This window comes from Tiliqua scincoides, chromosome 2, assembly GCF_035046505.1.
Source record: "Tiliqua scincoides isolate rTilSci1 chromosome 2, rTilSci1.hap2, whole genome shotgun sequence".
Lineage (NCBI taxonomy): Eukaryota > Metazoa > Chordata > Lepidosauria > Squamata > Scincidae > Tiliqua > Tiliqua scincoides.
This window is the reverse complement of record NC_089822.1, coordinates 259,135,661-259,161,921: the sequence shown is the minus strand read 5'-3', so window position 1 is coordinate 259,161,921 and position 26,261 is coordinate 259,135,661. Positions and strand designations below refer to the sequence as shown.

General features: G+C 47.9%; 1 protein-coding gene across 4 annotated transcripts; it reads left to right on the top strand.

Annotated features, from left to right (window-relative positions):
* Positions 1-266: 266 nt before the first annotated feature.
* On the top strand, positions 267-26,261 carry LOC136641298 (tripartite motif-containing protein 10-like). Of its 4 annotated transcripts, XM_066617011.1 has the most exons (10): positions 267-357; positions 4,161-4,435; positions 6,588-6,695; positions 17,452-17,897; positions 18,337-18,432; positions 19,946-20,176; positions 21,003-21,025; positions 21,404-21,522; positions 23,537-23,605; positions 25,756-26,261. In XM_066617011.1, the coding sequence occupies exons 2-9, from the start codon at positions 4,384-4,386 to the stop codon at positions 23,581-23,583; spliced, it is 1,122 nt and encodes a 373-aa protein (XP_066473108.1). In that variant the 5' UTR covers positions 267-357; positions 4,161-4,383; the 3' UTR covers positions 23,584-23,605; positions 25,756-26,261. The 4 variants fall into 4 exon arrangements, with proteins under 4 accessions (XP_066473108.1, XP_066473106.1, XP_066473110.1 ...); XM_066617009.1 differs by lacking the exon at positions 25,756-26,261 and having other exon boundaries at positions 23,537-23,969; XM_066617013.1 differs by lacking the exon at positions 25,756-26,261 and having other exon boundaries at positions 267-363; positions 4,278-4,435; positions 23,537-23,969.

Genomic DNA, 26,261 nt, shown 5'->3' with positions numbered 1-26,261 from the left:
CACATGCATATGGACAAGCATGATCTTTTATAGCAGTGTTTCTCAAACTGTGTGTTGGGACCCACTGGTGGGTCACAAGCCAATTCTTGGTGGGTCGCAAAAAGTTTTGGAAACTTTTTTAAAAAACCAGCTTTGCAAGCACCCGTGTCTGGTTTACAGGAAAAATAATAGCTGAACTGCTAAACTGCGGTATGAGGTAATCTTTACACCCCCAAATTAAAATGCCTCATTTTCCTATTTTCTCTAGTAATTGGCGTGCCACAGATCACGTGTGAACCCAGTTTCCGCCTTTTTTTGTGGTCTGGAAGTCCCTCACCAAACATCTTGCTCTTCAGTCCTGGGTACCCTGGAATGACGGTAAAGGTCTGAGTCCTTGAACTCCATTTCTAGAGAGGGTCGAGTACAGTGCTGCACAAACCGTGGCCCGTGGGCCAGATCTGGCATTCAGCCAAATCCATTCCTCCCGTGACTGGCACTCACCATTCCAGAGTGCAGCAGGATTTCATGTCCCCAGATCGGGACAACGTGATGCTCTGGCAAGTGGCATCTTGGTGGACATCTGGGTGCAATGCCTGCTGGGGCATTGCACCACAGATGTGACTGGCCAGACCAGCCAATCTGGGGACAAGAATTCCTGCAGCGCTCAGGAGCTGAAAGTGCCAGTCATGCCAGGGACTGCATTCTGGGCATGCAGCGGATGCAAGTTGAGCACTGCTGGTCTAGCAAACACCCCCCCCACACACACACGTACTACATGTAAGGTCTCTAGCAGCCTTGGGGCCAAAAGACCCGCACTATGAATTCCCTCCAGGTTTTCTTTCTTTTTCAGAACCAGTGAGTTGCGATGGATTTTCATTTTAAAAGGTGGGTCCTGGAGCTAAAAAGTCTGGGAAGCTGTTTTATACGATATAAAAGCTGGCAGATTCTGATGGTTTGTATTGAAATAGAAACCATCAAGAGATAATTCAGACATTGGAGTGTTACAGCCCAGTCCTGAGCTACCCTATGACCAGAGGAGCAGTGGTACCAAAATGGCTACAACCTGAGTGCGCTGGGCAGTCTCCGACTTCTCATCAGGAAAAGGGGATATTTGTCCCCTTGCCCTGGGTAAGGGAGCAGGCCCCACAATGGGACTACTCAAGTTTGAGCTGTCTTTTTAGCCAGCAAAGAGTAGAAAGACCCGGCTCGGGTTGGGAGGCCTGATGTGTAGTTCTGGATCTGGTGCCAGAGAAGGGACAAAAACTGCACCCGTTCACATATCCACTTTCTTCCAGAGGCAGCTTTCTCCATATGGAGGGCACCTGGGCACAGAGTCTGTGCTTGCTTGTCAGCACACAGTGGTGTAAGTTCCCATCACGTAAAATGAAGAGAGTTCAGACTAAATTAGTTGGCGAAAGAGTTGTTTAGTTCTCATAATAGCAGGAAGTTTTATCACACAGTTCTCTGAAGACGCCTTTCTCTTGGACGGAGGAATCTCATGTTGAGAACATTGTGTCTTCTCAAATGATTGACATACTCAAATGATTGACATACTCCACATCAACCTTTAGCATCTGCCCTTTAGATGATGTAATAAGATATTGCTGTACTGCAAACCTATAGATAGACCATCATCCTGCTTGATTTCAGAAAGTTGAAAAAGCAGAATGACACCCTCTAAAAAGAACACATGAATCAGTAACAGTGCAGGTATTGCAAATCTGGTTGAACAGAAACATGGAAGTCTCTTAGGGTAGAGGAAGAAGCAGATGGCCAATGGCACTATCGTATCCACCAAGTATGTGGTGAGTAGCAATTCTCTAGTTCCTGGAAGAGATGACTGTCAGATGGTGGAGGCCGAACGGTGCTGTTCTCATGCAGTTTGAACCAATGGGAAGTGGTTCTGAGCTGTTGTTATAGCCCACCATCCTCCCAGCTGTACTGCAAACAAGTACCCTTCCACCCTCTACCAGTGACAACCGAAAACATTGACATAGTGGGCATAACGGAAACCTGGTGGAATGTGGAGAATCAGTGGGATACCGCAATCCCGGGCTATAAACTCTTCAGGGGGGACAGGCATGGGCGTGTTGGAGGTGGGGTGGCCGTTTATTTTAAGGAAGGGATAGAATCCAGCAAAATAGAGTTTGAAGGTGGGTCCAACTCCACTGTAGAATCTCTGTGGGTTAATTTACCAGGCCTGTGGAGCGATATAATACTGGGGGTGTACTATCGTCCTCCAGACCAGAAATCGCAAGGGGACCTTGAAATGAGGAAACAGATCAGGGAGGTTTCAAGGAGGGACAGGGTTGTAATCATGGGGGACTTCAATTATCCTCATATAGACTGGGTCAATTTGTGTTCCGGTCACGAAAAGGAGACCGGATTCCTTGACATGCTAAATGACTGTGCCTTAGAGCAGCTAGACATGGAGCCCACCAGAGGACAGGTGACTCTGGATTTAATATTGTGCAGTACTCAGGACCTGGTTAGAGATGTCAATGTTACAGAGCCGTTGGGGAACAGTGATCATGCTGCGATCTGTTTCGACATGCACGTCGGGGAAAGAATACCGGGCAAATCTCTCACAAAAACCCTTGAATTCCGACAGGAGGACTTCCCTCAAATGAGGAGGCTGGTTAGAAGGAGGTTGAAAGGGAAGGTAAAAATATTCCAATCTCTCCAGAGTGCATGACCCCTCCTGACCGAGGAATTAGGTCAGGTAAAGGTTAAAAGAGAAGATGTTTCAGAACTCATTGATGAATTAAAGATCATTAAGTCACCAGGCCCTGATGGCATCCACCCAAGAGTTATTAAGGAATTGAAGAATGAAGTTGCTGATCTCTTGACTAAAATATGCAACTTGTCCCTCAAAACGGCCATGGTGCCAGAAGATTGGAGGATAGCAAATGTCATGCCTATCTTTAAAAAGGGAAAGAGGGGGGACCCGGGAAACTATAGGCCAGTCAGCCTAACATCTATACCGGGTAAGATGGTGGAATGCCTCATCAAAGATGGAATCTCAAAACACATAGATGAACAGGCCTTGCTGAAGGAGAATCAGCATGACTTTTGTAAGGGTCAGTCTTGCCTCACAAACCTTATGGAATTCTTTGAAAAGGTCAACAGGCATGTGGATGCAGGAGAACCCGTAGACATTATATATTTGGACTTTCAGAAGGCGTTCGACACGGTCCCTCACCAAAAGCTACTGAAAAAACTCCACAGTCAGGGAATTAGAGGGCTGGTCCTCTCGTGGACTGAGAACTGGTTGAAGACCAGGAAACAGAGAGTGGGTGTCAATGGGCCATTTTCACAATGGAGAGAAGTGAAAAGTGTTGTGCCCCAATATGCTGCCAGTTGCAAGGAAGGACACCAGAATGAGGGCTGTTGTTATCTGGTGTGCTCCCTGGGGCATTTGGTGGGCCGCTGTGAGATACAGGAAGCTGGACTAGATGGGCCTATGGCCTAATCCAGTGGGGCTGTTCTTATGTTCTTATGTAGAGGAGTAATCAGATGACCAGAAAAACAGCATATAAATACCAAGTTATTATTATTAGTGGGTCACCCGCAGGAGCCAAGAAGGAATTTTTCCTTCACTGAGAGTTTGCCCTTTGGAGCCAGCATGGTGGGGGTCGTATCCACTTGACATTGAATAGGGGTGGAATGTTGTACATTATGCTGGAACTCCCTCCCTTTGGCCCCCACCTGTCAGGAACTTTCTTCTTCAGTGAAAGACCTTCCTATTGGTTGGCCTTTGCTGTTGAATCACTTCCCCCTCCTTGTTGTTCTCTTGCCCTGGATTTTGTTCTCAGTGCTTCTTCCCATGGATTCTGTGGATGATGTCTTGAATAAGTAGACAGATTATCCAAATCTTGCAAAGCAGATGAATAATGAAATTAAAATCCTGTGTCAAAGTTGTATTTTGACTTTGTTTTGAAATAGGTAGCAAGTGGCAGGGCTAGTACAGGAATGTCTCTGGGGACAGCGTTTCTGGCAAGAAAACCAGAAATGAATATTCAGTGGGGATGGGGTCTTCCTTGGACTTGTCTCCACTGCTCAATGGGGTTGGTGGACAGTGAGCACAACTCCTTGGAGACCTGACTTGCACTTGGCCAGCTTCCTGGCTGGGTATGGTGCAATATTGTGTTTCACAAAGAACTATTTATTATTCTTTCCAGAAGGAGCTTTGTGTATTTGCTGACAAATCAGATACATTGCGATCATCACACTGTGCTTCTTCCCAGAAGAATGCCGAGGCCCGCCCTCACCTTGCATGCATTACCCGTTCCCTTCAGAGTATAAATTGGACTCCTGCACCTGCCTAGAGGCACCTGGGACCTTCAGAGAGACTAGAGTCCTGCCTGATTCTCCTGGATAATTCCACCTCTGCAATTGGAGAAGATGAATAAGATTGTTCTCCTGGGCTTCTCTGCTCTGCTTTTTGGTGTTGTGGGTGAGTAAATGGAAGGGGGGGGGGGCAGGGAAAAGCAGGTCATGCCTGGAATAGTCCAGATGTGTCTGCAAAGCATTTCCAGATCAAAAGATGCTTCAGAACATGTTTCCCATGAGAGAAGATTGTGTTGGGAGGGTGGCAAAGACTACTGAGTTAACCCTGAGGCCAGTCTTAGGAGCTGCAGGCCCAACTGGAAACATTTGTGGCAGAGCCCCAGGTTCACAGCTGAGGTCTGTGTAATCTTAGAGACAGAAACAATATTTATTCTCACCTTTATATCTCTGTGGTAGAATGGAATGCAGTTAAAATGCATGCTTAAAAAGTGCATGTGAGTCAATGGACCAAATGGATCTAAGTACATTTTAAATATAAAATTGCAGGTAAGACAGCCATTTTCAACCATTGGTGTGCTGCGAATGGTTCGTAAGAATCCCTTCGGAGTTTGGGGGAGGGTAATTTATTAATAGGTCCACTGGGGGATGCGAGTCCCCCAGCAGCAGCGCAGTGTGCCTTGTCAATTGTCAAAAATCTGAGGGTGTGCCTTGACAATTTTGTCAGTGTGCCGTGAGCTGAAAAAGGCTGAAAATCACAGGACTAGAGTATATGATCCTAGCACGGGACCCCCTTAGGCACAGGGCCAAATTGGCAGCAATTGGGTGAGGTGGGTGATAACGAAATAAAAACGCATAACAACACTTTCTGTACTTCTCATTTTTATTAAAAAACAACACCTGAAATCTGTGAAAAAATAAAATTATTTTAACCCATTTCTGCCCAGGCCGTAGGCCACACATTTGATTCCTGTTGTGCATATACAACACTGGGCAAAAATGGTTTAATTTGTTTTGATTGGTAGGGTGCCTGGGCAATGGCTGTGGCTTCATCTGCTGACACTATACCTCCTATTTCACCTTCCTAGTACACTTTTGAAACAATTACAAAGTATAATTACTGTATAATGTAAAGTTTGAATCAAAGACCCCTAAGACAGCTTATATTATATCAATAAATGGAGAAACTAATAAGAGGCAGAAGTAGATGAGCAGTAGAATATGAGATATAGTATGATTAATGAGTAATGGTATATGGTATTTAGCACTCTTAAATGTATGTTATATGTCTGTGTGTGCTAATTATAAATAAATAACTAAGTAAATAAAAGAGATTTCAGAGAAAACAGCTGTTTTTCAAAAAAGGAAATCCATTACCGTACATTTTTTTCTGCTGCTTGATACCATGTTTGCTCACCCCCTCCATATCTTTAAACTCTCACCCCAATTCTAGTGAATAGCTATTGTCTTGTCCTTCTTGTGCAATCTGTTCAAAATAGTTGGTGAGTTTCTCAGGTGTAAAATGTCAGTGTAAGCGAGTGCAGTTGCTGTAAGCACATCCTACTGAAAGACACCATCAGCCATACCAGAGTTGTGTTGTGTTGTTGTGTCTGCTTTGATAGTATAATTATTTAACATTTTCAGCAGCTTTCTGGTGATCCTTGTGCAAAAACCATATGCTTTTCTTAACCTGCTTGACAGCTTTGCCTCCCCCCATGTACCCAACAAGACAGAGAGGAGTTTTCCTTTGTGTGGCTGTTGCAGGAGTGCCAGGGAGTCCACCGTCCACGATGGCTGCAGCTCCTTCCTCCCTTTGGCTGGCTCAGGGCCAGGCACTCAGGAATGGCCCAGCAAGGAGGAGTACAAGCTGGTCTTGTTCCGTACCTGATCATCTGGTTCATCACAGGATGCCTACAGAGTCATGGGTGGGGGGAGGGCGTAGGAGCAACAGCAGCAGGCCAGGTGAGGGGTGGCCAGGCACAGAGGTGAACCCCTTCGGGAAAGTGCACCTTTGGCATATGAGTGACCAGACCCCACCTGCACTCTTGCCTGTAATCCTCAGTGTCTGATTTGACTTTTCAGGGTAGGGCTCCTTCCCTAGAAAAATCAAGAGGAAGAGAATAAAAGGAGTGTCAGGTCACTTATGAATGAGGCCCCCCAAACCTGCAGAGAAAGGCCTTGCTAAACCAGTAAGGGTGGCAGGCTGGCTTGGGCCATTTTGTATTCTTCCTTAGGCATTAGGAAGCATAATACAAAAAAAGCCAAATCTATGAGATGCTCACATTTCCATTCTGTCATGACACTCTCTCTCTTTCTTTCAGCACAGGGTCTTTGGTGCCGTGACACCAGGCATGAGATTGAAGGAGAGACTTATACTGATTGCTATGCCTGTGGACAGGAACAATGTTTCACAAGGGCATCCTACGTAGGTAAGCTATTGTTACCCCCAATCAGCAGCCTTAACTGAGTCAACTGGGATAGCTAGGTTGGGACTTAGATGGGGCTGCCCTCCCTTCTTCCAACTCCTTTCCGTGATGTTTACTAATCCCCTCATTTCCAATTGCTTTCTTTTCCCATTCAGCTAGCAAGCGCTCATCCTGGGAGGCTGGCTGCACTCGGATGATTGATATCAATGAATGTAACAAAACAATGAGGTATCTGTATATTGCAGTGGTTACCAAGTGCTGCAATACTGACAACTGTAATGCAAACAATCCCCCTTATTACCACTAGTGATTAAGGCGGTCTTTCAAAAGGGCCCTGTCTGGACAAGAAATGAAACATGCCGTGTCTAACCCAACTGTACCCTGATGCATTCCCCGCTCCTTCCAAATACACTCTCCTGTAACTAGCTTGAGGAACTGTGTGGCTGATATCTTGCTGATCTGCTTCCTGATTTTTACATATCTTAAAAGCTCTTCAGTCTACCAAAAAAGTGCCTGAGGGGAGGGGGGGACATGACTGAGATGTAAATTATGCAGTGGGTGGATAGAGTGGGTAGAGGAATGTTCTTTTCCCTCTCCCAAAACACCAGAACCAGGGGACATCCACTACAACTGACTGTTGGGAGAATTAGAACAGACAAAAGAAACTATTTCTTTACCCAATTATTTAATTAATCCACGGAATGCCTTGCCACAGGCTATTGTGCTGGCGTCCCACCAGGTGTTTCACGGACCACATAGGAGAAAAAGAGGCCTGCAATTTGTTCTTCCCTTTTTCTCCCATATGCCTCTTCCTCCTGTATCACTCTGTGATTTGAAATAATAATAATAATAATAATAATAATAATAATAATAATAATAATAATAATAATAATAATAATAATAATAATAATAATAATAAAATAAAATAAAAATAATAATAATAATAATAAAACATATACACACACACACGCATTGCAATAACAACCAAAAATCAGCATTACTAATTATTCCAACTAGTAAAAACTACTTCTAGATAGTGGAAACTCCTAAGTATCTTTGGAGATCCTGGTTCCATCTAGTCGCACCAGAAACCATTGGCTGTTTTCCTACAGTACTTTCTGGTTTTTCCTAGTTAGAACCATGACCTCCTAAGGAGGGTTTGTGTCACTCACTTCTAAGTTGTGCTCAGTGCCTAACACACTGTCAGCAAACACTGAGACTGCCATCCTATACTAGTCCTTGGGGGAGACGCATTAAACTCAGTGGGGACTCCTTTTGAATAGACCTGCCTGCATGCCTGGGATTGCACTTCAAGTTTGCTGTATGTTCAAAAGAGGAGCAGGAGGCACATGATTTTATCAGTGGTGAGCAAATAGGTGGCTATCATGGCTCAACAGAGATGTGCAAGGTGTTTTGTAGTGGAAAGTGGAGGTGAAGTGCGACTAAAGTGGTTTTTACAAGGTGGTTTGTGTTTTTCTGCTTGCTTGTGCTATCCTGCAAACACCTGCGCACTTTACTCTCCATCCGGAAGCAAGTTCTGAAAAGAATGTGGTGGGAAGATGTCCAGCACAGCAGAGGTGCTAACTGTGGAAGATGCAACTGGAAGCTGACTGTGGGGGGATAATCCCCGTACCACCCCCCAAATGTTTGGCTTTGGATAAATGCCTCTCTTGGGTCCTTTGCACTCCCTCTGCTTATTACTTTGTTTCCTCTGCTCTTCAATAAACCTAGTTTTGACTGTTTTTCTTGCCTGGTTCATTCAGAACGGGTGCACTGCTATGCCTCCTAGATCCTCCCGTTCTACAATTGTTTACTCTAAAAGCAGGGGTCTCCAAACTTTTTGCCAACGGGCCGCATCAAATATCTGGCATGGTGTGTAGGGCCGGAAAAAATTTTAAATATAAAATTTAAATCAATAAATTAGAGATGGAACTTAGATGAGTGAATAATGAATGGGCTCATTCATTCAACCTCTCTGGCCCTCAGAACACCCTCCAGACACAATCAGAGCACAGTTCTGGTCATGTTCAGATGAGTGGGCCAGAGGCTTTCAGGGAACAAGCGGTTGGCCGTGGCACTTTCAACCCCTTCCCCTGGTTAAAGCGAGGAGTCCCACAACGGGGCTACTTGATTCTATGGCAACTCAAAGGTTAGCGTAGAATCAAGAGCCTCTGTGTTGGGCTACCAGAAGCCACAGCACCTGCATCATCACAGTGGAGGCTGAGCTCTCTCTGCCATTTCCTGCCCGTTCTTCTCTGGTTTGGGGCACTTTGATCCCCTGGAGGCTTCTGTGGTGTTTCAGCATCTGAAAGATTTCTGCAGTAGACCTTGTCTTTTTCCAATCATGTGCCTGCCAGGGGACGTGGGAGCTAAACAAGGGGTGGGTCCACGGGTGCAAGTGTTTCCAGCTGAGGCGGTGCAGCCCCCCAAGCTGTGCTGCCCCAAGGGTCACCAAGTTCCACTGCCTCTACATCTGGAGGCCTTCTGAGGGCTGGAGAGGCTGCACTCCAGAGGGCCTTAAAACATCACTTTCGGTTTCTTGGAAAACTGGAAGTGATATTTTCAGATCCTCAGAAGGCCTCCAGACACGACCAGCATTTTTTAATCCTGACCCCAGGCAGCACAGGAGCCAGAATCGTCACTGCTTCCTACCTTTTCCTGTGGGGCTATTAATCCCCGAAAGCTTTGGCCATAGAGGTATGGAGTAGCAAACTCTGCTTTCTGCCTTGAAAGCTGATCATTGAAAGAAAGGATTCTTAAAGCATGGAGTACACTGGGCTATACTTTATTTTTTTCCTTTAAGACTCTGAATGTGGGCCTTATATGCTCTGCCTGGATTCTGAGCTGATTTGAACTGTCTTCTTAAATAAGGCATAATTGCCCAACTCAGGCTGCAATCCTAACCACATTTTCCTTAGAGTAAACCCCATTCAACAAAATAGGACATACTTCTCAGTAGACCTGGTTAGGATTGTGCCCTCATTGTCTTACATTGTCTAACAAGAACTTCTGAAAATATGCTCAGAACTTGTATGCATAAACGTTGACCATTTCTAACAGGATAGTTCACATAAATCCTTTCCTAATGAATGAAAAAGCTTTGATGCCTTCCCCAAATCTATATGAGGGGTTGAGACTGGAGGCAAGTTCAAAAGAGGAATAAAGTAGTTTCTAGCTTAGCTTGCAAGCTCACATACATCAGGGGTGCTCAAAGTGTGGTCCATGGACAGCTCCCCACCGGCCCGGGGCCGCCCATCACCTTCTGTCCCCCCGCTTTTTGAGCACGCCTTCCTCCTAAGGAGGTGCTTTGCGATGTTTGCGACCCTCCTGGGACAGCACAAGGGACTTGCACCAGCCTAAGTGAAGGGCAGGATTGTGCCCAAAGACATTTCCTCGCTAACTGTAAAACAAACACCATCTAGGCCAGTAACTGAATTGCCTGAGCCTTTGTGTGTTCAAAGCTACAATAAATTCTGTCACCCTCATCCCAGTCTTTTCTACATGACAAGCTATTGAGCCTCTTCCTGAACCACTTACTCTTGAAAGCCCCTTTTGTATGTCAAAACAGGCTCCTTCTGTAGCTGGGCAGGCACAGGAGATGCTGTGCTTCTGGGCAAAGTTTTGGGGGTGTGGCGGTGCTGCTCCTACAGCAATTACCCCCCAGAACATGACTGGAGCTGTGTTCTGGTCCTATCTGGAGGGTGTTTGAGACTCAGGGATGCTGCATGCAGCCTCAGAAGGTCTTAATATGTTGCTTCCTGTTTTGCCCGAAAAACCAGAAGTGATGTGCTAAGGCAGTGGTTCCCAAACTGTGGGTTGGGATCTGTTGGCAGGTCATTGCAATGGAAGATCAGAAGATCATCAGGTGGATGACAGTGATTCCCATGTTTTGACAGCTGTTTGACAACTCTGGGAAGGGAAGGGCTGGTTGTACAGCTGTAATCCACCAAGGCCAATGGAGACTCTGATGGACACTTGAGCTTCATTTGACCTTGATGGGACTTTGAGTGGTCATGTGCTAACATGGCAGCTCACAGCTGAGCTGCATTTTGGATGATGGAACATCCAAGGATAAAAGGCAGCTTCAGAAGGAGCAAAAGTCCCACCCAGACCTTCGCTACAGATTGGAGCAGCTCTACAGTGGCCAGTTTGGGGCTTTCAGGGGAGGCCATTTAGAGGATTTACAGGAGGCAGTCTGGGGTGCTTAAGTATTACATTAGAAAAGAGAAGCAGGTCTTTTGGCAGGTCCTGATTGGGCATATCTGGTGCAGGTGCTCCTTTGCAGACACTTCGTCTTGTGAGGGGCACAGAAATAAGCAATTTCGCATGGCTTCAGCACCTAGCTTGGCCTGGACATCCTGCGTTGACTGGGAAGCAAAGAAGGGCATGAAATAGAGCCAACTGCTACCAGCATTTGCTGAATATCTGAATTCCCATCCACCTCCCCAGGTAGTCCTTCATCTAGGTGAAAACAAGCTCAGCCAGAGTACATCGTTGTCCTGGAGGCTTCAGGTCCAGCAAGATTTGAATGTGATAGTGTCCTGGGAATTCTATCCTCTGGTCGTGTTTGCCCCCTAGGTTTGGAGAGGGGGTAGGAATCCCAATAGATTGGATGCCACTAAGCGGAGGCTTAACACTTACCTGAGTAGGGTTTTCATAAGGACGGGATGTTATTCCACAGCCAAACATACAATACGTCCAGTGGTGGGATTCAGCCGGTTCTCACTGGTTCTGTAGAACCCCTACCTATTATAGGAAGCAGTTCTGAGAACCGTTTGCTAACGAGCTGTGGGCTGGGCTGGGCTGTGGGACTGCTGCCTGCTCTGTCCTTTCAAGCATGCTCGGAGAAGGGCTGGAGCAGCAGCTGCTCGTGGATTGGTGGCCATTCCAAGCCCTGCAGCACGAATCACAGCCCAGCCTGCCTGTGCAGCCTCATTCCTTTCCCCTCCAGCTGCCTTGGCGCCCGGGAAACAGGCAGCAGCTTTGTCCTGGCCCCAGACCACCTGGGGGGTCCATGATCCACGGGGGAGCCTTTTGTTCTTGCCCTCCTCCGGCTGCCCCTTGTGGAATGAATGGACCAGAAGCAGCAGCAGGCGGGGGCATCCTGACATCTCCCCTTTCAGGCTGCAATCTGTGCCACACTTTCCTGGGAGTAAGCTCCATGAACTAGAACGGCACTTACCTCTGAATAGGCAGACAAGCAGGCACTTGGCTGCATTGGTGGGCAGCTTCAGTCTGTCTGAGCAGCAGCAGGAGGAGGAGGAAGAGGCACGGAAGCCTCCAAGATGAACGCAGCAGCGAGGGAATTGGCTTGGCTACTCACCCCACGGTTGGTGATGTGAGGCTGGCTAGAGAAAGCACTGCCCTCTCCATGCTGCAGTCCTGGCCACACTTTCCTGGGAGGAAGCCCCATTGACTGGTGGGACTTACTTCTGAGTAGGCAGGCAGAGGATGGGGCTCTGAATCCTTCATCTGGCTTCCTAAGCTATGCCAGATGTTTGTGGGATGCTTCCCCATAATTAGTTTTCTGCACCCCACTGTATAGTTTTGCTTGACTGCTCCAGTAGGGTGGACAGCTTGGCTGGTCTTACTCCCTGGACTGTAACTTAAGTGGGATGGGATGGGATGGGATGGAGTGGGAGATAGTGGAGAGGGTGTGTTGTGTATTTTGCAGCATGCTGTGCCAGTGATTTTCAGTCTTTTTCATCTCATGGCACACTGCAAGACTAAAATTGTCAAGGCACACCATTAGTTGTTGTTTTTTTTAATTGACAAGGCACACCATACTGCTGGTGGGGGCTCACATTCCCTACTGGCCCTACTAATAAATGATCACCCCCCAAATTCCAACGGCACACCTGTAGACCATTCACAGCACACCTGTGTGCCATGGCATATTGGTGGAAAATCGCTGTGGTACACCAAGTTGAACTTCTGCTGCAAGCCTCCATCTCATTAATGAGACGATGAGTGCTAAGTCCGTAAGGGCAGGTTTTACTTGCAGCCCTAGCTCGGATCTGTCACTTATGAAGTAGTACTAGCAATACTATTTCTTAAACACCTCAAATAACATAGAAATAGTCCATAATAAGTAAAAGCAGAACCATGCCTGCAGGATAATGGAAACAGACACCTGAAGCAAAGGAACTTGTGGCAAGTGGCTGTATATGTTATGCCAGCTTTATGATTTTTTATTGCTATTTCTGGACACATACCTCTTAACAAACAACCAATTACCAGTGGTGTTGATTTTCTTCTTATATATCAATATACATGTTCATGATTATTGCTCTAATTATAACTGGTAGCAGACCAGTGATGAAAATATTAGGGTGCTTCCTAACCCACTTTCCAGCACAGACATAAGAGCAATGCAGCTCCAAGGTGAGGAAATAAAAATTCCCTCACCTTACAGGAATGTTGTCGGGCTAGCAGGGAGGTGGGGGGAAATCTCTAGTCAGAAACATGGCAGGAAGAGACACTGGAGCAGCTGGAGGGAGGCGGATCAGCAGGGTCTCCTGCATCAGCACACAGGCACTACCACCAGGTAACAGGTGAGTGAGTTGATTCTTCCAATGTGAAGCTATGCACCCACTGGGACTCATTTAGAGAGACAACCCTGCAAGGAAGGGCACATTAGACTTTTTGCAGCAAGACCAAATCAGCTGTGAGAAGGAGAAAACAGACAAGACTCCACCTTTAGATTGGCCTGAAATGAGCATGATTGGGGAGTTCTGGCCATGTTAACTCTTCTTCCTTTCATATGACACTTTTACAGACATGGGTTCTAGAAGCTGTTCACTTCCAATGCAACAGGGACACTTAAGAGCAGGTCTTGGCCTTCCTCTTCTGTTTCTGCTTTACTTGCCAGAATTCTCTCTCTCTCCTTCCTCAAATCTTCCAGATGGCTACACAATGGGTCCTGAAGCAAACATTTCTGTTTGGATTCTTTTTCAGGGTTGGTTGGGCAGGTTACTATCTAAAGGTGCTTTAGAACACTCCATAAGAATGAGAAAGCAGTTGACGTATCTGCTTACTCCTTGCATTTCACTGCCTTCTGGGCAGGTTTCTGGACTTGGCATCTTATAGTGGTGTCTTACAGGAGCAGGAATTGCACTTGGGTCTTTATGTGCATTCAGTTTGTGTTCAGCCCTTCCTGAAATGGATCAGGGAAAGAATGCCCTTCAACCTCCCCTAGGCCCAAATCCTAACCCACTTTCCAGCACTAGCGTAGTAGTGGCAATGGGATGTTTGCTGTATCCTGCAGTTGGGTGGCACTCACAGAGGCCTCCCCAAAGTAAGGGAATGTTTGTTTCCTTACCTAGGAGCTGCATTGCCCTTATGTCATAAGAACATAAGAACAGCCCCACTGGATCAGGCCATAGGCCCATCTTGTCCACCTTCCGGTATCTCACAGTGGCCCACCAAATGCCCCTGGGAGCACACTAGATAACAAGAGAACTGCATCCTGGTGCCCTCCTTTGCATTGGCATTCTGACATAGCCCATTTCTAAAATCAGGAGGTTTCACGTACACAGCATGGGAGGGGTATTGCAGGCAGGATACAGAGAAAATTCACTTGGTGGAACAGTGCTGACTCCCCCTTATTTATTTTACTTTAATTATTTATAATTATTTTAATTTGCTTGATGATGTCACTTCTGGCCATGACATCACTTCCAATGGGTCCTGGACAGATTGTCATTCTAAAAAGTGGGTCCTGGTGCTAAAAGTTTGAGAACTGCTGCAAAACGGTGTTAGTAAGTTGACACCCGGGGGGGGGGGGTGACACCACTAGTGACCGAAATCACTAAAATCACCGTTTGTAAGAATAAGACCATCATGTTATATATCAATCAATGTGTAGTTTCGTGCAGAATGCAGTGAAACAAACCCCATTGAAATATCTGTGTTCTATCGAAAGGTACAGCCAAAAAAACCAGCGGGGGCAGGGCGATGGTACATCACCACACCCTCCACCTGGGACGTTGCCGTGCCCACTGCATGGGGTGACGCGCAGGCCTCCCACACGTGTGATGCGGACCCTGGTGACGCCACTGCTGCTGTTATGCATCGTAAGAGTCCGTGTGGTGCCCCTGCTAACCGGGCAAGAGGCTCTTTTTCAAGTGGGTGCTCCTCTTTTTGCAGGGGGAGAGTAACTGGCCCACCTCACCCCAGCAGTGCCTTTTCTAGTGGCTGCCTGCTGCTGTTCTTCTGCAGCTGTTTAGATGGTGAGCCCTTTGGGGACAGGGAGCCACTGGAGACTTGATTTTTCTCTGTAAACCACTTTGTGAACTATTTTTGTTGAAAAGCGGTATATAAATACTGTATAATAATTATAATAACATTTTTAATCTACAAAAGAAGAGCAACTGACTTGCATCTTGTCACTCTTGGACCTCTGCAATGTCCTTTTTCCCATGTTCCTCTTTCCCCCTGTGCTCTGCCAAGTGACCTGAACATGCTTTCCCCTGTCCCGCCCTGCGCTCCCCTTCCTGCAGTGCCTCTGCGTGAGCAAGTAGAGCTGCGGTTTTCAAACTCTCCAGGAGTATCTCTCGGAAAACAGCTTCAGCTCATATTGCTGCTGTTATGCATCCTAAGAGTCCATACAACTTACATTTTAGATCTACAAAATAAGAGCAACCGACTATACCTCTTGCATCTCGTTGCTCTTCAACCTTTGAAACACCCTTTCCCCCTTGTTCCTCTATCCCCCTGTGCTCTGCCAAGTGGGGAAAACACTTTATCTGAAAAGTGTAACACAATCCTGTGGATGTCTACTGAGAAGTAAGTCCCAAAGGACTTACTCCCAGGTACTTACCGTTCATCGGATTGCAGCATCAGTGGCCTTCATAGGTAACACAGATGGGCTCCTAGTCTTTTCATGAATGTCCTTGCTGAGAAACAGACAAGCATTTTCAGCGCTTTGTTGTTCTGTGAATTGTGTACACTTCAGACCAGCAATTTTCAACCACTGTGCTGTGGCACACTGGTGTGCCACAGATGGTCTACAGGTGTGCCATGGGAGTTTGGGGGCAGTGCCGTATATTATTAGCTTCTGATCAGACTTTGGACTCATAAGTTTATTACATGTGTGAGGAAATGTGGCTTATCTATCAAATGGGTTGTCCTAACTTACGATGCACCAACACGCATTGGCAGGCATGAGAAGGAAGTGGCAGCTCCTTCTCCCAGAAGAAGCCAAGGGGAGCGGCGGGAGTGTGGGGTGCCTGCTGCCAGGAGACCTGAAACTGCCCTTTCCTGTAACGCTGGAACTATTCATGGCAAAAGTAAGAACTTGCCTCAGCCTGTGCTTGCCTGTCAAGAAGAAGGGAGAGAATGATCCAGGATTTATGGGCAGGGGATTGAAGAGGGCGGTTTGCAGAGAGGGCTGGACCAGGGCGAGGGGCAGGGAGGGTTGTGAAGATCTTCCTGCTCTCAGTTCTTAAGACTGAATGTCAAGTCATGTGCTGATTTCTCCCCACCAACACAGTCAAGCAAGAGTATGTTCTTCCATTTCTTTGCCTTCAAAGAGAGGGCCAGTGGTCTTGAACCTTTTTTGTGCCACAGCACCCAATAAACACACAGGAGAATGGCAACCACTTCGCAGCGACCAGCACTGCTCCGCCCAGCCTCAGCGGCACTTCATTTCCAGTCTGCCCTCTTGCCAGCTGCTGGTTCCCCACGTCAGGGGTCGCAGGAGATGGCTATGGCTGAGACTGCAGGTGCAAGCCGCTTCCCTTAACGAGCCGCTTCCCTTAACGAGCCGCTTCCCTGGCTCTTCTCTTGGGGCAGTGGGAGGCCTGAGGAGGAGGGGGCAGAGGGACAAAACCCCTGGGGCCTGGGCCTCCAGCGGGCCAGGGTCATGACAACACAAACTGGACAGTGCAAAAGAAATTTATTCCGGGTTGCTTTACCACTTCCAATGCACGTCTGTTCCCCCAAAGTTTTCTAGAGACTGCCATTTGTTAAGGGGAGCCCTAACAGCTCTCAGATACCTCCACAAACTACTTTCCCCAGAAAGCATTCAGGCAGGGTGTTCGGAAAGATTTCTAGAGCTTGTGCACTAACCAGTAACTGCATTCAGTCCCAGACCTGACTGAAGACTGGGTTTCTCAGGTTCAGCAAGAGGCCTTGCAAGGCCTATAAAAGGTCCTCAGGTCCAGCCTGAGGAGCTGTTCAGTGGCAGATCTTGACGAGAGAGCTGAACCAGGGTCCTAAAGAGCTGATATACTTTCCACCTTGAAAGAAAGAACCTGAGATCCAGCTTCCGCTCCAGCCTTTCAGCAAGGCTCCTCACTGCCTGAGCTGCACCACTCTCTTCCTGGCTCTGCTTGCCTGTTCTATAGCTTCATCCCGGGCAGCTGCTGGAGGGAAGGCAATGCAGAGGGCAGCTTGTAGCCAGCATAGCTAAGACCCTCTTTTGAGATTGTATCTAATCTAATCTAATCTAATCTGTTTTTCTGCTCTTTTCTGTGCTAAAGTTCTTAAAATCTTTTTTCTAGATAAGAAATTTTCCCATCTCTTGTTGTTCACCTGAGCACAGTGCAGTTCTCGTCTTGGAGTAAATCTCTACCTCTCTCACATGCCCATCTATTCCGGGTTAACCCACATTTTCCAACAAGGGTGACCAGATATGATGGAGGACAGAGAAGAGGGCATTTTGACCAGTGTATCTTCTGCAATGTGCAGCCTGTGAAATTCCCCATATGGTATTTCTTCTGTCACTCACCCACACCCACCTGCTGTCCCTGTACAGGTCTCAGAAGCTGCCTGAATCCATCCCTGGAGTCGTCATCAGCCAAGGCCTCAGCCTCACCAACCTTGGAGGTAGAGGAGGAACTCAAGTGTCCCATCTGCATGGAGTATCTGACAGACCTGGTGACCCTGGACTACTGTCACAACTTCTGCAGGGGCTGCATCACCACCTACTGTGAGGTGTGGGAAGATCAGGGGGACTTGGAGTGTCCCCTTTGCAAAGCTAGAATCAAGAAAGGGAATTTTCAGCCAAACTGGCAACTGGCAAATGTAGTAGAAAAAATTAAATGTCTGTCATTTTACCTGGGAAAAGAGGATTTATGTGTGAGACACCAGGAAAATCTCCATCTGTTCTGCAAGGAAGACAAGGAGTTGATTTGTGAGGGATCCCCAGAACATCAATCGAATACAGTCCTTCTTGTGGAAGAGGCTGCCAGGGAATTCAAGGTAAGTGGTTACAAACCTTCAGGATTAATGATGGGTGTAACATGCAGCTTGCTCTGGAGAGAAGCCATTGAGGGGAGTGCTTAAGCCCCAGAGCAGGAAAAAGGTTTGCCTGCTCTAGGATACGACACTGCTCTAAAAGCAGCAGTCCTGATGTTGGGTTGGACACAAGGGAAGGGTGAAGGATATTCTTTCCCTTCACCTCAGGAAGGGCTCAACACAAATTGCACTTGGATCTTAGAGTCCATTCAATCTGTTTGTGCTCATGTAAAATTCCCTTGTAGGACATGAAGCCCAGAGACCTGTGGAAGGCACTGAGATGGGAGGCCAGGAGAGACAGCAACTGCTTTCTCATGCTTATGGAGCAACATTATGTAGTAACCCCACCCCCAAAAGATAAAAGATCGTCCAACCAGAAACTTTTCTTTTCTCTTTGCTTCAGGACCAGTTGTGCAGCCGCCTGGAAGTCCTGAGGAAGGAGAGAGAGAGAATTCTGGCAAGTCAAGCAGGAACAGAAGAGGCAAGCCGAGACCTGCTCGTAAGTGTCCCTGTTGCACTGGAAGTGAGAGCCACTAGAAGCCATCTCTGTAAACTTGCAGCATGAAACACGGAAGAGTCAAAAGAGCCTCATGTCTCCAAAAATGTTTGTGAAAGGCCGTTCTCAAGGTGGAGTCTTGTCTGTTTTGTGCTGCTCACAGTTTTTTGATCCCTGCAAAAAGTCAGAAGTGCCCTTCCTTGCAGGGCTGGCCCTCTAATCAGTCCTGAGCCAAATATTAGCAGCCCAACCCTATTTTGGGCTGGCCTGAATGGTGCCAGGCTGCTTGCACAGTGTCCGGGTGGAGACCAAGCTGGCTGGGAAAGATAAATAAGGGACAATTTTACTTACTTCCTTGGCCACCACCTGATCCCCAACAGCACTCCTCAAAGGAGTCTTGAAGAGCCTTCTGGGGCTGGAACAGGGGTTCTGGATTTGGTATATATGTCCAATTTTCCCCTGATCTCTGCTTCGACGCATCCCTAGCACCAGCAGAACTCAGTTAGTGGCCGATCTGTGGCGAGTGCAGCCTTCTGGGCCCTGCTGCAATGCTGCACTGCATGGGTAGGACTTGGCCATAGGAGGACCAATTCACTCGCATGTTACCTGGCGGTGGTGACGGTACAGTGATGGAGGAGACCCTGGCAGATCCGCCTCCCTCCAGCTCCTCCAGCTTCCCGACATGCTTCTGACCAGAGATCTCCCACCACCTACTTCCAAAGGCCGACAATATTCCTGACATTTGTTCACTGTCCGCTGTCATAGAAAAGACAGAAGAGACAGCAGAACCGCCCAGTCATGGCAGGTCCACTTCCCTCCAGCTCCTCGAGAATCTCTTCCTGCCTTGTTTCTGACTAGAGATTTCCCACCACTTACCTGAAGGCTGACAATATTCCTGACATTTCTCTCCTTTTCTCCTCACTGACACAGTGCCCGCATGGGAACCCAGCTGGCCAGGAAAGGTAAATTAAGGAAGATTTTACTTACCTCCTTGGCCACCACCTGATCCCCAATGGGACTTCTCAAAGGAATCTTGAAGAGCCTTCTGTGGGCATGTCTGGGCTGGCACAGGGGTTCTGGATTTGGTATATATGTTAGTGCGGTTGAGATCTGCACTTGATTTGCCCCCACCCCAGCCTGATTCCGGTTTCGATCCATTCCTAGCATGTCAATGGCTAATCTGTGGGGTCTATCAGCAGTGTGCAGCCTCCTGACCACTACTATAATGGTGCACTGTATAGATAGGTTTGAGCCATAGGTGAACCAACTCACTCACCTATTATGTGGCGGTGATGAACTGACAACAATCCTGATATTTGTTCACTGTCCACTGTCATAGAAAAGACAGAAGAGACAACAGAACTCCCCAGTCATGTCAGGTCCACTTCCCTCCAGCTCCTTGAGAATCTCTTCCTGCCATGTTTCTGACTAGAGATTTCCCACCACCTCCCCGCAAAGGCTGACAATATTCCTGACATTTCTCTCCTTTTCTCCGCTTTCCATCTGCCTGTTTTAGGGCCAAATAGAAGAGAAGAAGACAAGCACAGTGGCTGCTTTCAACCAAATGCACCAGTTTCTGGAAGATCAAAAGACGTCTCTCCTCTCGCAGCTGGAAGAGCTGGAGAAGGAAATTGCAACCAGAAGAGAGGAGCACATGGCCAGACTCAAGGAGGAACTGTCCTCCCTTGAAGGTCTCATCCAGCAGATGGAGGAGAAATGCCAGCAGCCAGCAAGTGAACTCCTGCAGGTGAGAGGGTGGTAGAAATAGCCCAGGTTCCTCACCAGGAGAAGGAAAGCAACTGCTCTGTGCTTCCTTGGCCTACACAAGAATGAAGGGACTCAGTGTGTGGTGCGGACAAAGACCTCTCTTATGAACAGGAAATAAGGAAGTTCATTTTATTTCACTGAGGCCTGGAGGTCCCAAAGATCTTGGAACCTGTTCTCATGTCTCCTTCCTGACAACTGATCTCTCCCCATTCTGCTCAGTTCTGTCCTGCTACCCTCACACCCCACTAATGGGCTTCTGTGGTGTTCCAGTGCACATCATCTGGTGTCTGTGCAGAGAGAGTCATAGGGCATCTGGAATGCATAATGCTAGAAGCCTGCACATATCTCAGTTTCCCTCTGAGGAAGATAAGAGTGACTAGGAAGCATGGACCAGAGCGACTTGGTTTCAACAACACCAAGGAAAGCTCCAACAGAGCCCTTTCCTCAGTGGTGTTCATAGCCACTGTGGCAACTGGGGTTATACATTCAGGGGTGCCACCCCCAGCTGGAGGTGCCATCCTCGCTCACACTGCCTCCCTCTGAAGGTGTTCTGAGAGACAAATAAGTCACCTGCAGCTTTCCCTGACGTGACTATTTCTGGCACTTAGAAGGGCATCCACAGCTTCCCTGGCCCTCAGAATGCCTGTGGGGTTGCCCTCGGATTGGCTCACTGATATCCATCAGTGCAAGATGGATCACTGCCAACTCTAGATAGAGCTCTAGAGAGCAGGTCTCTGTGCAGGGTGTGAGAAAGCTGACTTGCCTGGGCAGGCTCTGACCTATTTTTCTTCTCTCTTCCCCCACAGGATGTTAGAAGGCCCTTGCAGAGGTACGTGGATCCCACTCATTTCCCTCCTTGTCACCTGATGCTGGGAATGGTCTGTGAAGGACATGGCTTTTTCATGGTTCTTGGGGAGAGAATGCAGGAATCTCCACCCTCCAGTGCTCCACTCAGGTCCTCTCTTTACGACATTCCACTTGAACATGCCAGACCTCTGTCCCCTTTGCTCAGCTACACAGGTACCAGCCATATTTTCTATCCATTTGCCTTGCCATAGCTAGAGAAGCCTCCTCTCCTGAACACGCCCATCTGCTCTTGTCCTGCCTCCAGGCTTCCTGCTCTTCTCCTCCATGCCGTCCTTTTACTCCAGTCAGGAATTCCCATTGGATGGATTATGAGATCAGATATTTTCCTCCTCCACATTAGGTATGAGAAGAAGGAAGCATCTGGGAATCCTGTGGCTTTTCCTCCTGAGCTGACCTGCAGAATCAGGGAATTCTGTGATGTAAAACAGCTGCTGGTGGGTGTCATGGAGCAATTCCCAGGTAATCAAGAATGATGTGCAACAATGCATATATTGGGCAGGTTTGGACAGGACTTGCCATGGTGTGAGGGCTGAAAGGAACGGGGGGGGGGGGAATCCTAGAAAATGGACTCAACAATCATCAGTGAGTGTAAAACAAAAACCCCTATTGGGAAATGGGTGTAGTGTCACTTGCAGGACACTGGGGGCAGCGTATTGTCCTAGAAGCAGGTGACTCAGAGGCTCCTTGTCTCAGACCTTGACTTTGTCCCCCTCACCTGTGGGACTGTGTCCCTAATTGGCTTCCTCTTGCTCTCTCTCCTCCTGATCATCCAACTTGCAAGGCTTTGATCCATAAGCTCTGACCCATAGCATGAAGTCAGTCATTCCTTGAGGCAGGGATGGCTTCAAGCCAATTGGACCAATTTCTCCCAGTCACACACCCAAGGTAGCCTAGGATAAGCCACTCTACCGTGCATGGTGGGGGAAGACTGCCAAGCAAATCCAGCACAAAAGCCCTTGAATTCCAAAGGGCGGACTTCCCTTAATTGAGGAGACTAGTTAGAAAGAAAATGGAAGAGAAGGTAAAAAGAGACCAGTATCTCCAGTGTGAATACAGTCTGTTTAAAACGGTAGTAATAGAGGCCCAGATGAAACGTATACTGGAAAAGAAGGGCTCGACTAAATGCAGGAGGATGCCAGCATGGCTACGGTAGAGAGGCTGGGAAGCTTCCGTCTGGAAATGGAAGTCGTGCCCTAATGAGGAGAATGAAAAGGATTGCAAACTCTTGCAAAAGAAATGTAAGATGTTGATATGAGAGGCCAAGAAATACTTTGAGGAGCGAATGGCCAACAGCGTTAAGGAGAATAATAAACACCTTTTCAAATCTGATAGAAGCAGGAAATCTGCCAGAAAAGTGGTTGGCCTGCTGGGTGGTGAAGCAGGGAAAGGGGAGATAAAAGGGGACATGGGGTGGCAGAGAAATTAAATGAATGAGTTATTTATTTATATATTTGTTTAAAAGATTTTTATACCGCTCTTCTAAACATCCAAACTGGTTTACAGTGAAGCGTAAATACAAAGGACTGTCAAAATAAATTATTAAGATCAAAAACCATTAAACAATTTAAACAACAAGAATAAATGAGCAGATAGGAAACAAATAATATAAAGCAGCATAAAAGCTTTAAAAGGTTAAAAAAATTAAGGGATCCCTAAGGAGCACCTCCCTCCCCAAAGGCAGGAAGAAACAGAGAGGTCGTCAAACCCTGCCCGAAACCATGTACTGAAGAAGCTGCTCTCAGATCTTCTGGCAGCTGGTTCCAGAGCTGTGGTGCCACATCTGAGAAGGCTCTGCAGCTTGCCTCCATCCCTCTGGCTTCAGATGGCAGCGGTATCCTGAGAAGAGCCCTCTCTGATGACCACAGGGGATGTGCAGGAATGTGTGGGGGAAGGCGGGCAATCCCTGAGGCAGCCTGGTCCTATGCCTTACAGAGCTTTAAACAACACCTTGCAAAGGACTGGGCAGCCAGTGAAGCCCCTGGAGCAATGGCATAGCAGATTCCGCATGCCGAGCCCCAGTCACCAACCAAGCTGCTGCATTCTTCACCAACTGCAACTTCTGAATCATTTTCAGGGGCAGCCCCATGTCGAGGGCATTACAGTAGTCTAACCAAGATGTCACTAGGGCATGGAACACCAAGGCCAGGTCCAACTGGCACAGGTAGGGCTGCAGTCGGCGCACCTGCTGAAACTGGGCAAAAGCCCCCCTGGCCACAGCTGCCACCTGAGCATCCAGGGACAGTTGTGGGTCCAGGAGGACTCCCATCCAGAGCATGTTGTGGGACTAATACCAGCATAGCCACCTTCCAGCTCAGGAGGACCTCTGTATTTGCATCTGTCTTCATGGCAGAAGACCTTGGGCAGATACTGCTGCCCAAAAGGCCCCCTCAGTAGTGGGTGCAGATCCAGGAAGACCCATTGGGGCTGCCATTGCTCAATATACAGTAAGTGAAAGTTGTTTCCTTACCCCCAGGAAACCCCCAGGAGACCACTGGATACAGCGGTGGCCATTTTTGGTGATTGGGAAGCATAGGATTGGCCTGTAAGTCGGATAGAGGGTAAAGGAGAAGACGTTTCAGACATTTGACAAACTAAATATCAGTAAGTCATCAGACGCAGAAGGCATCAACTCAAGAAGAACGAAAGAATTTGCAGACATTTTGAGAAAAATGTGCTACTTGTTTGTTAAAAGGGCCGCTGTGCCAGAGGACTGGAGGACAGCTAATGTCATACCAATCTTTAAAAAAGGAAGCAGGGGGATCTGGGAAACTACAGGTGGGTCATTGTAAATTCAGTCCTACATCAGGAAGTAATAATAACAAATAATAAACTTTATTTGCATCCCGCCCTTCTCCCTAAAAGGGACCCAGGGCGGCATATTAAAGTAGGTTTAATACGTTTGTTCTCCTGGGCCTTCATTGGCCATCTGGCTCTCTTGAACCTCAGTCTAGTCGGGGCTTGTTTGGCCTCTTTGTGGACCTTCATTGGACGCCCCACACCTTCCCTTTTCCAGCCCTGCAGGCAGCCTCCTCTTCATAATCATCTCAGCTTGGGCCATAAGAGCCATCAACTCCCCATCTCATTACCAACCTCAGAGGAAAAAGTGAGCTCCAGTATGCAAGGGGCAGGGGGCTTGGGAATCTTCCTCCCAACTTCTGAGTTTTCTTAGGCCTAGTCAAACACAAACAGGAGAGGGGGACAACCACCCCCTATAGTTGTCAAAAACCCAGACAAACACACCAGAGGCTGCCCACAAGCTCAGACGCCACCCAGCGGAGCGAAACTAGGAGCTGCCACATACTGAGTCAGACCACTTGGTCTGTCTACTTCTGCTTGGCCAATCCAGGCTGGTCCAGTAGTACCAGTAGAACCACTATGTTTGTCTGAATGTCACCCAGTGAGCAGCAGGGACTGAGCAGAGGACTGCCACCCCCCCCCCCCAGCCAGGGAGACAGAGGCCCCTGGTAAAGAAAGAGGCAAAGGGGGGACCCAAAGGGAATGCAAGCCTGAAGATAAGGCAGCTCACCATTCTTTAAGCCCCAGCATGGCAAACATCCCTGCACCTGCACCCAGTCAGAGAGCACCTGAGAGCCCTATGCTATGCATGTCCACTCAGAAGCAAGTCCCACCATAGTCAATGAGGCCTTCTCCCAGGCAAGCCCAATGGGACTGCAGCCCAAGCACGTCTACCTGGAAGCCAGCCCCACCATAAGCCATGGGGCTCACTGCCAACAGACACTGAATTTAGGTGGAAACGTTGGTGCCCAAACAGGCTTTGGCTGCTTAGCTGAACCTGGCCAAGGCAGACTTGGTGGAGGCTTCGGTGGTCTCGGTGGTGGTGGAAGCCTTGGAGCCGTCCCTAGTGTCATCCCCTATGGTGTAAGTCAGCTCCCACCCTCATCCAGCCGGCCACCTCCCTGGTAACCATCCCTGGACCAGTTCTCTCTGCTAGCTGTGAGCCAGCTAGCTCACAGGGAGGCCACCAGGATGTATGTCTGTATGTCTGTCTGTATGTATGGGTATACATGAAAAGGTGTAAAGTTTTAGAAGCCACCACTGGTTTTGAAGGCACTAGTCCCCGACCAGCTCAACATGTTTGAAGAAGCACTGGAAATTCTCTTCAAACACTTCGAAAAATTTGTCGTTAGAGATATAGAAATATGAACTCCTCCTCGTTTCCCCAGCCAGGGTGAGATGAGCAGGCTGAACACCAAGGAACTCCCAAATGGGTTGAAGGTGAGACAGGATCAAATGGCTCCTTCTTCGTATGGAGTTGGGGCCGATACTAAGAGTCTGGTGCGTGGGGGGTGGCTTGGGTGGAAAACTTGCTTACATCTTAGAATGCCCCCAGCAAAAGAAGCATCAACTCCCCATTGGGGGATATGAGGGAGGGCTGCCCATTTGACCCAAATGTTTCTCCAGCTGTTTATGGCCTTAATGCAAAATGGGCAACTCCTGCACACCTTCACCCTCCAGTTCAGTCCCATCCTGGTTGCAGACCCTCCTGCCCCATGCTCAAGGCTTGGTGGTCTTCTTGTGATGTCATCAGGCCCAGACTCCAATCGCTCAGCTTTTGAGGTGCTTCTGGTCTAGCAACCAGGAGTCCTTTGACCTGCTGGGTTCAGCCACAGACAAGGAGTTGGGCTTTCAGTGTCCCCATTGAAACTGCTCTTCCCTGATGGTCTGTTTCAGGCTCAGGCCAACACCCAGAGCATGGCTGATCGTGACCTATTCTACACCGTTCTAGCGGATGCCTCCAGGCCAGCAGTGGGAAGGGGCTCATCTCCCAGCACTGACCCTGACGGGGGTCTTGCAAAAACAACTGGAAGCCTTGCTGCATCTGTCCGAGAGACTTTCCAGGAGGGCCCACAATCAGCCCCTGTTTTGATGCCCTTCTTGCATCAAACACCCTCAAGACCCCTTGGCACTGAAGAGGAAATGATCAGGAATTTTCTAGAAATGCCACTAAGATCTGGGTGACCTCTGGAGAGGCAAATGCGATTTTGAACAAGTAGGAAATGGCCACCATGACACAGATCCAATGATCTTTATCTTTTACCTCTGGGTCCAAATGTCACCTATGTTCCCTCCTATACCCTTGTTCTCTGCTACTCCCACTTCTGAAGGGATCCTGCTTAATAACTCCTTGGAGATGAAGAAAGTAGACTTCACTGAGTAAATAAGGAGTTCCTCACCAG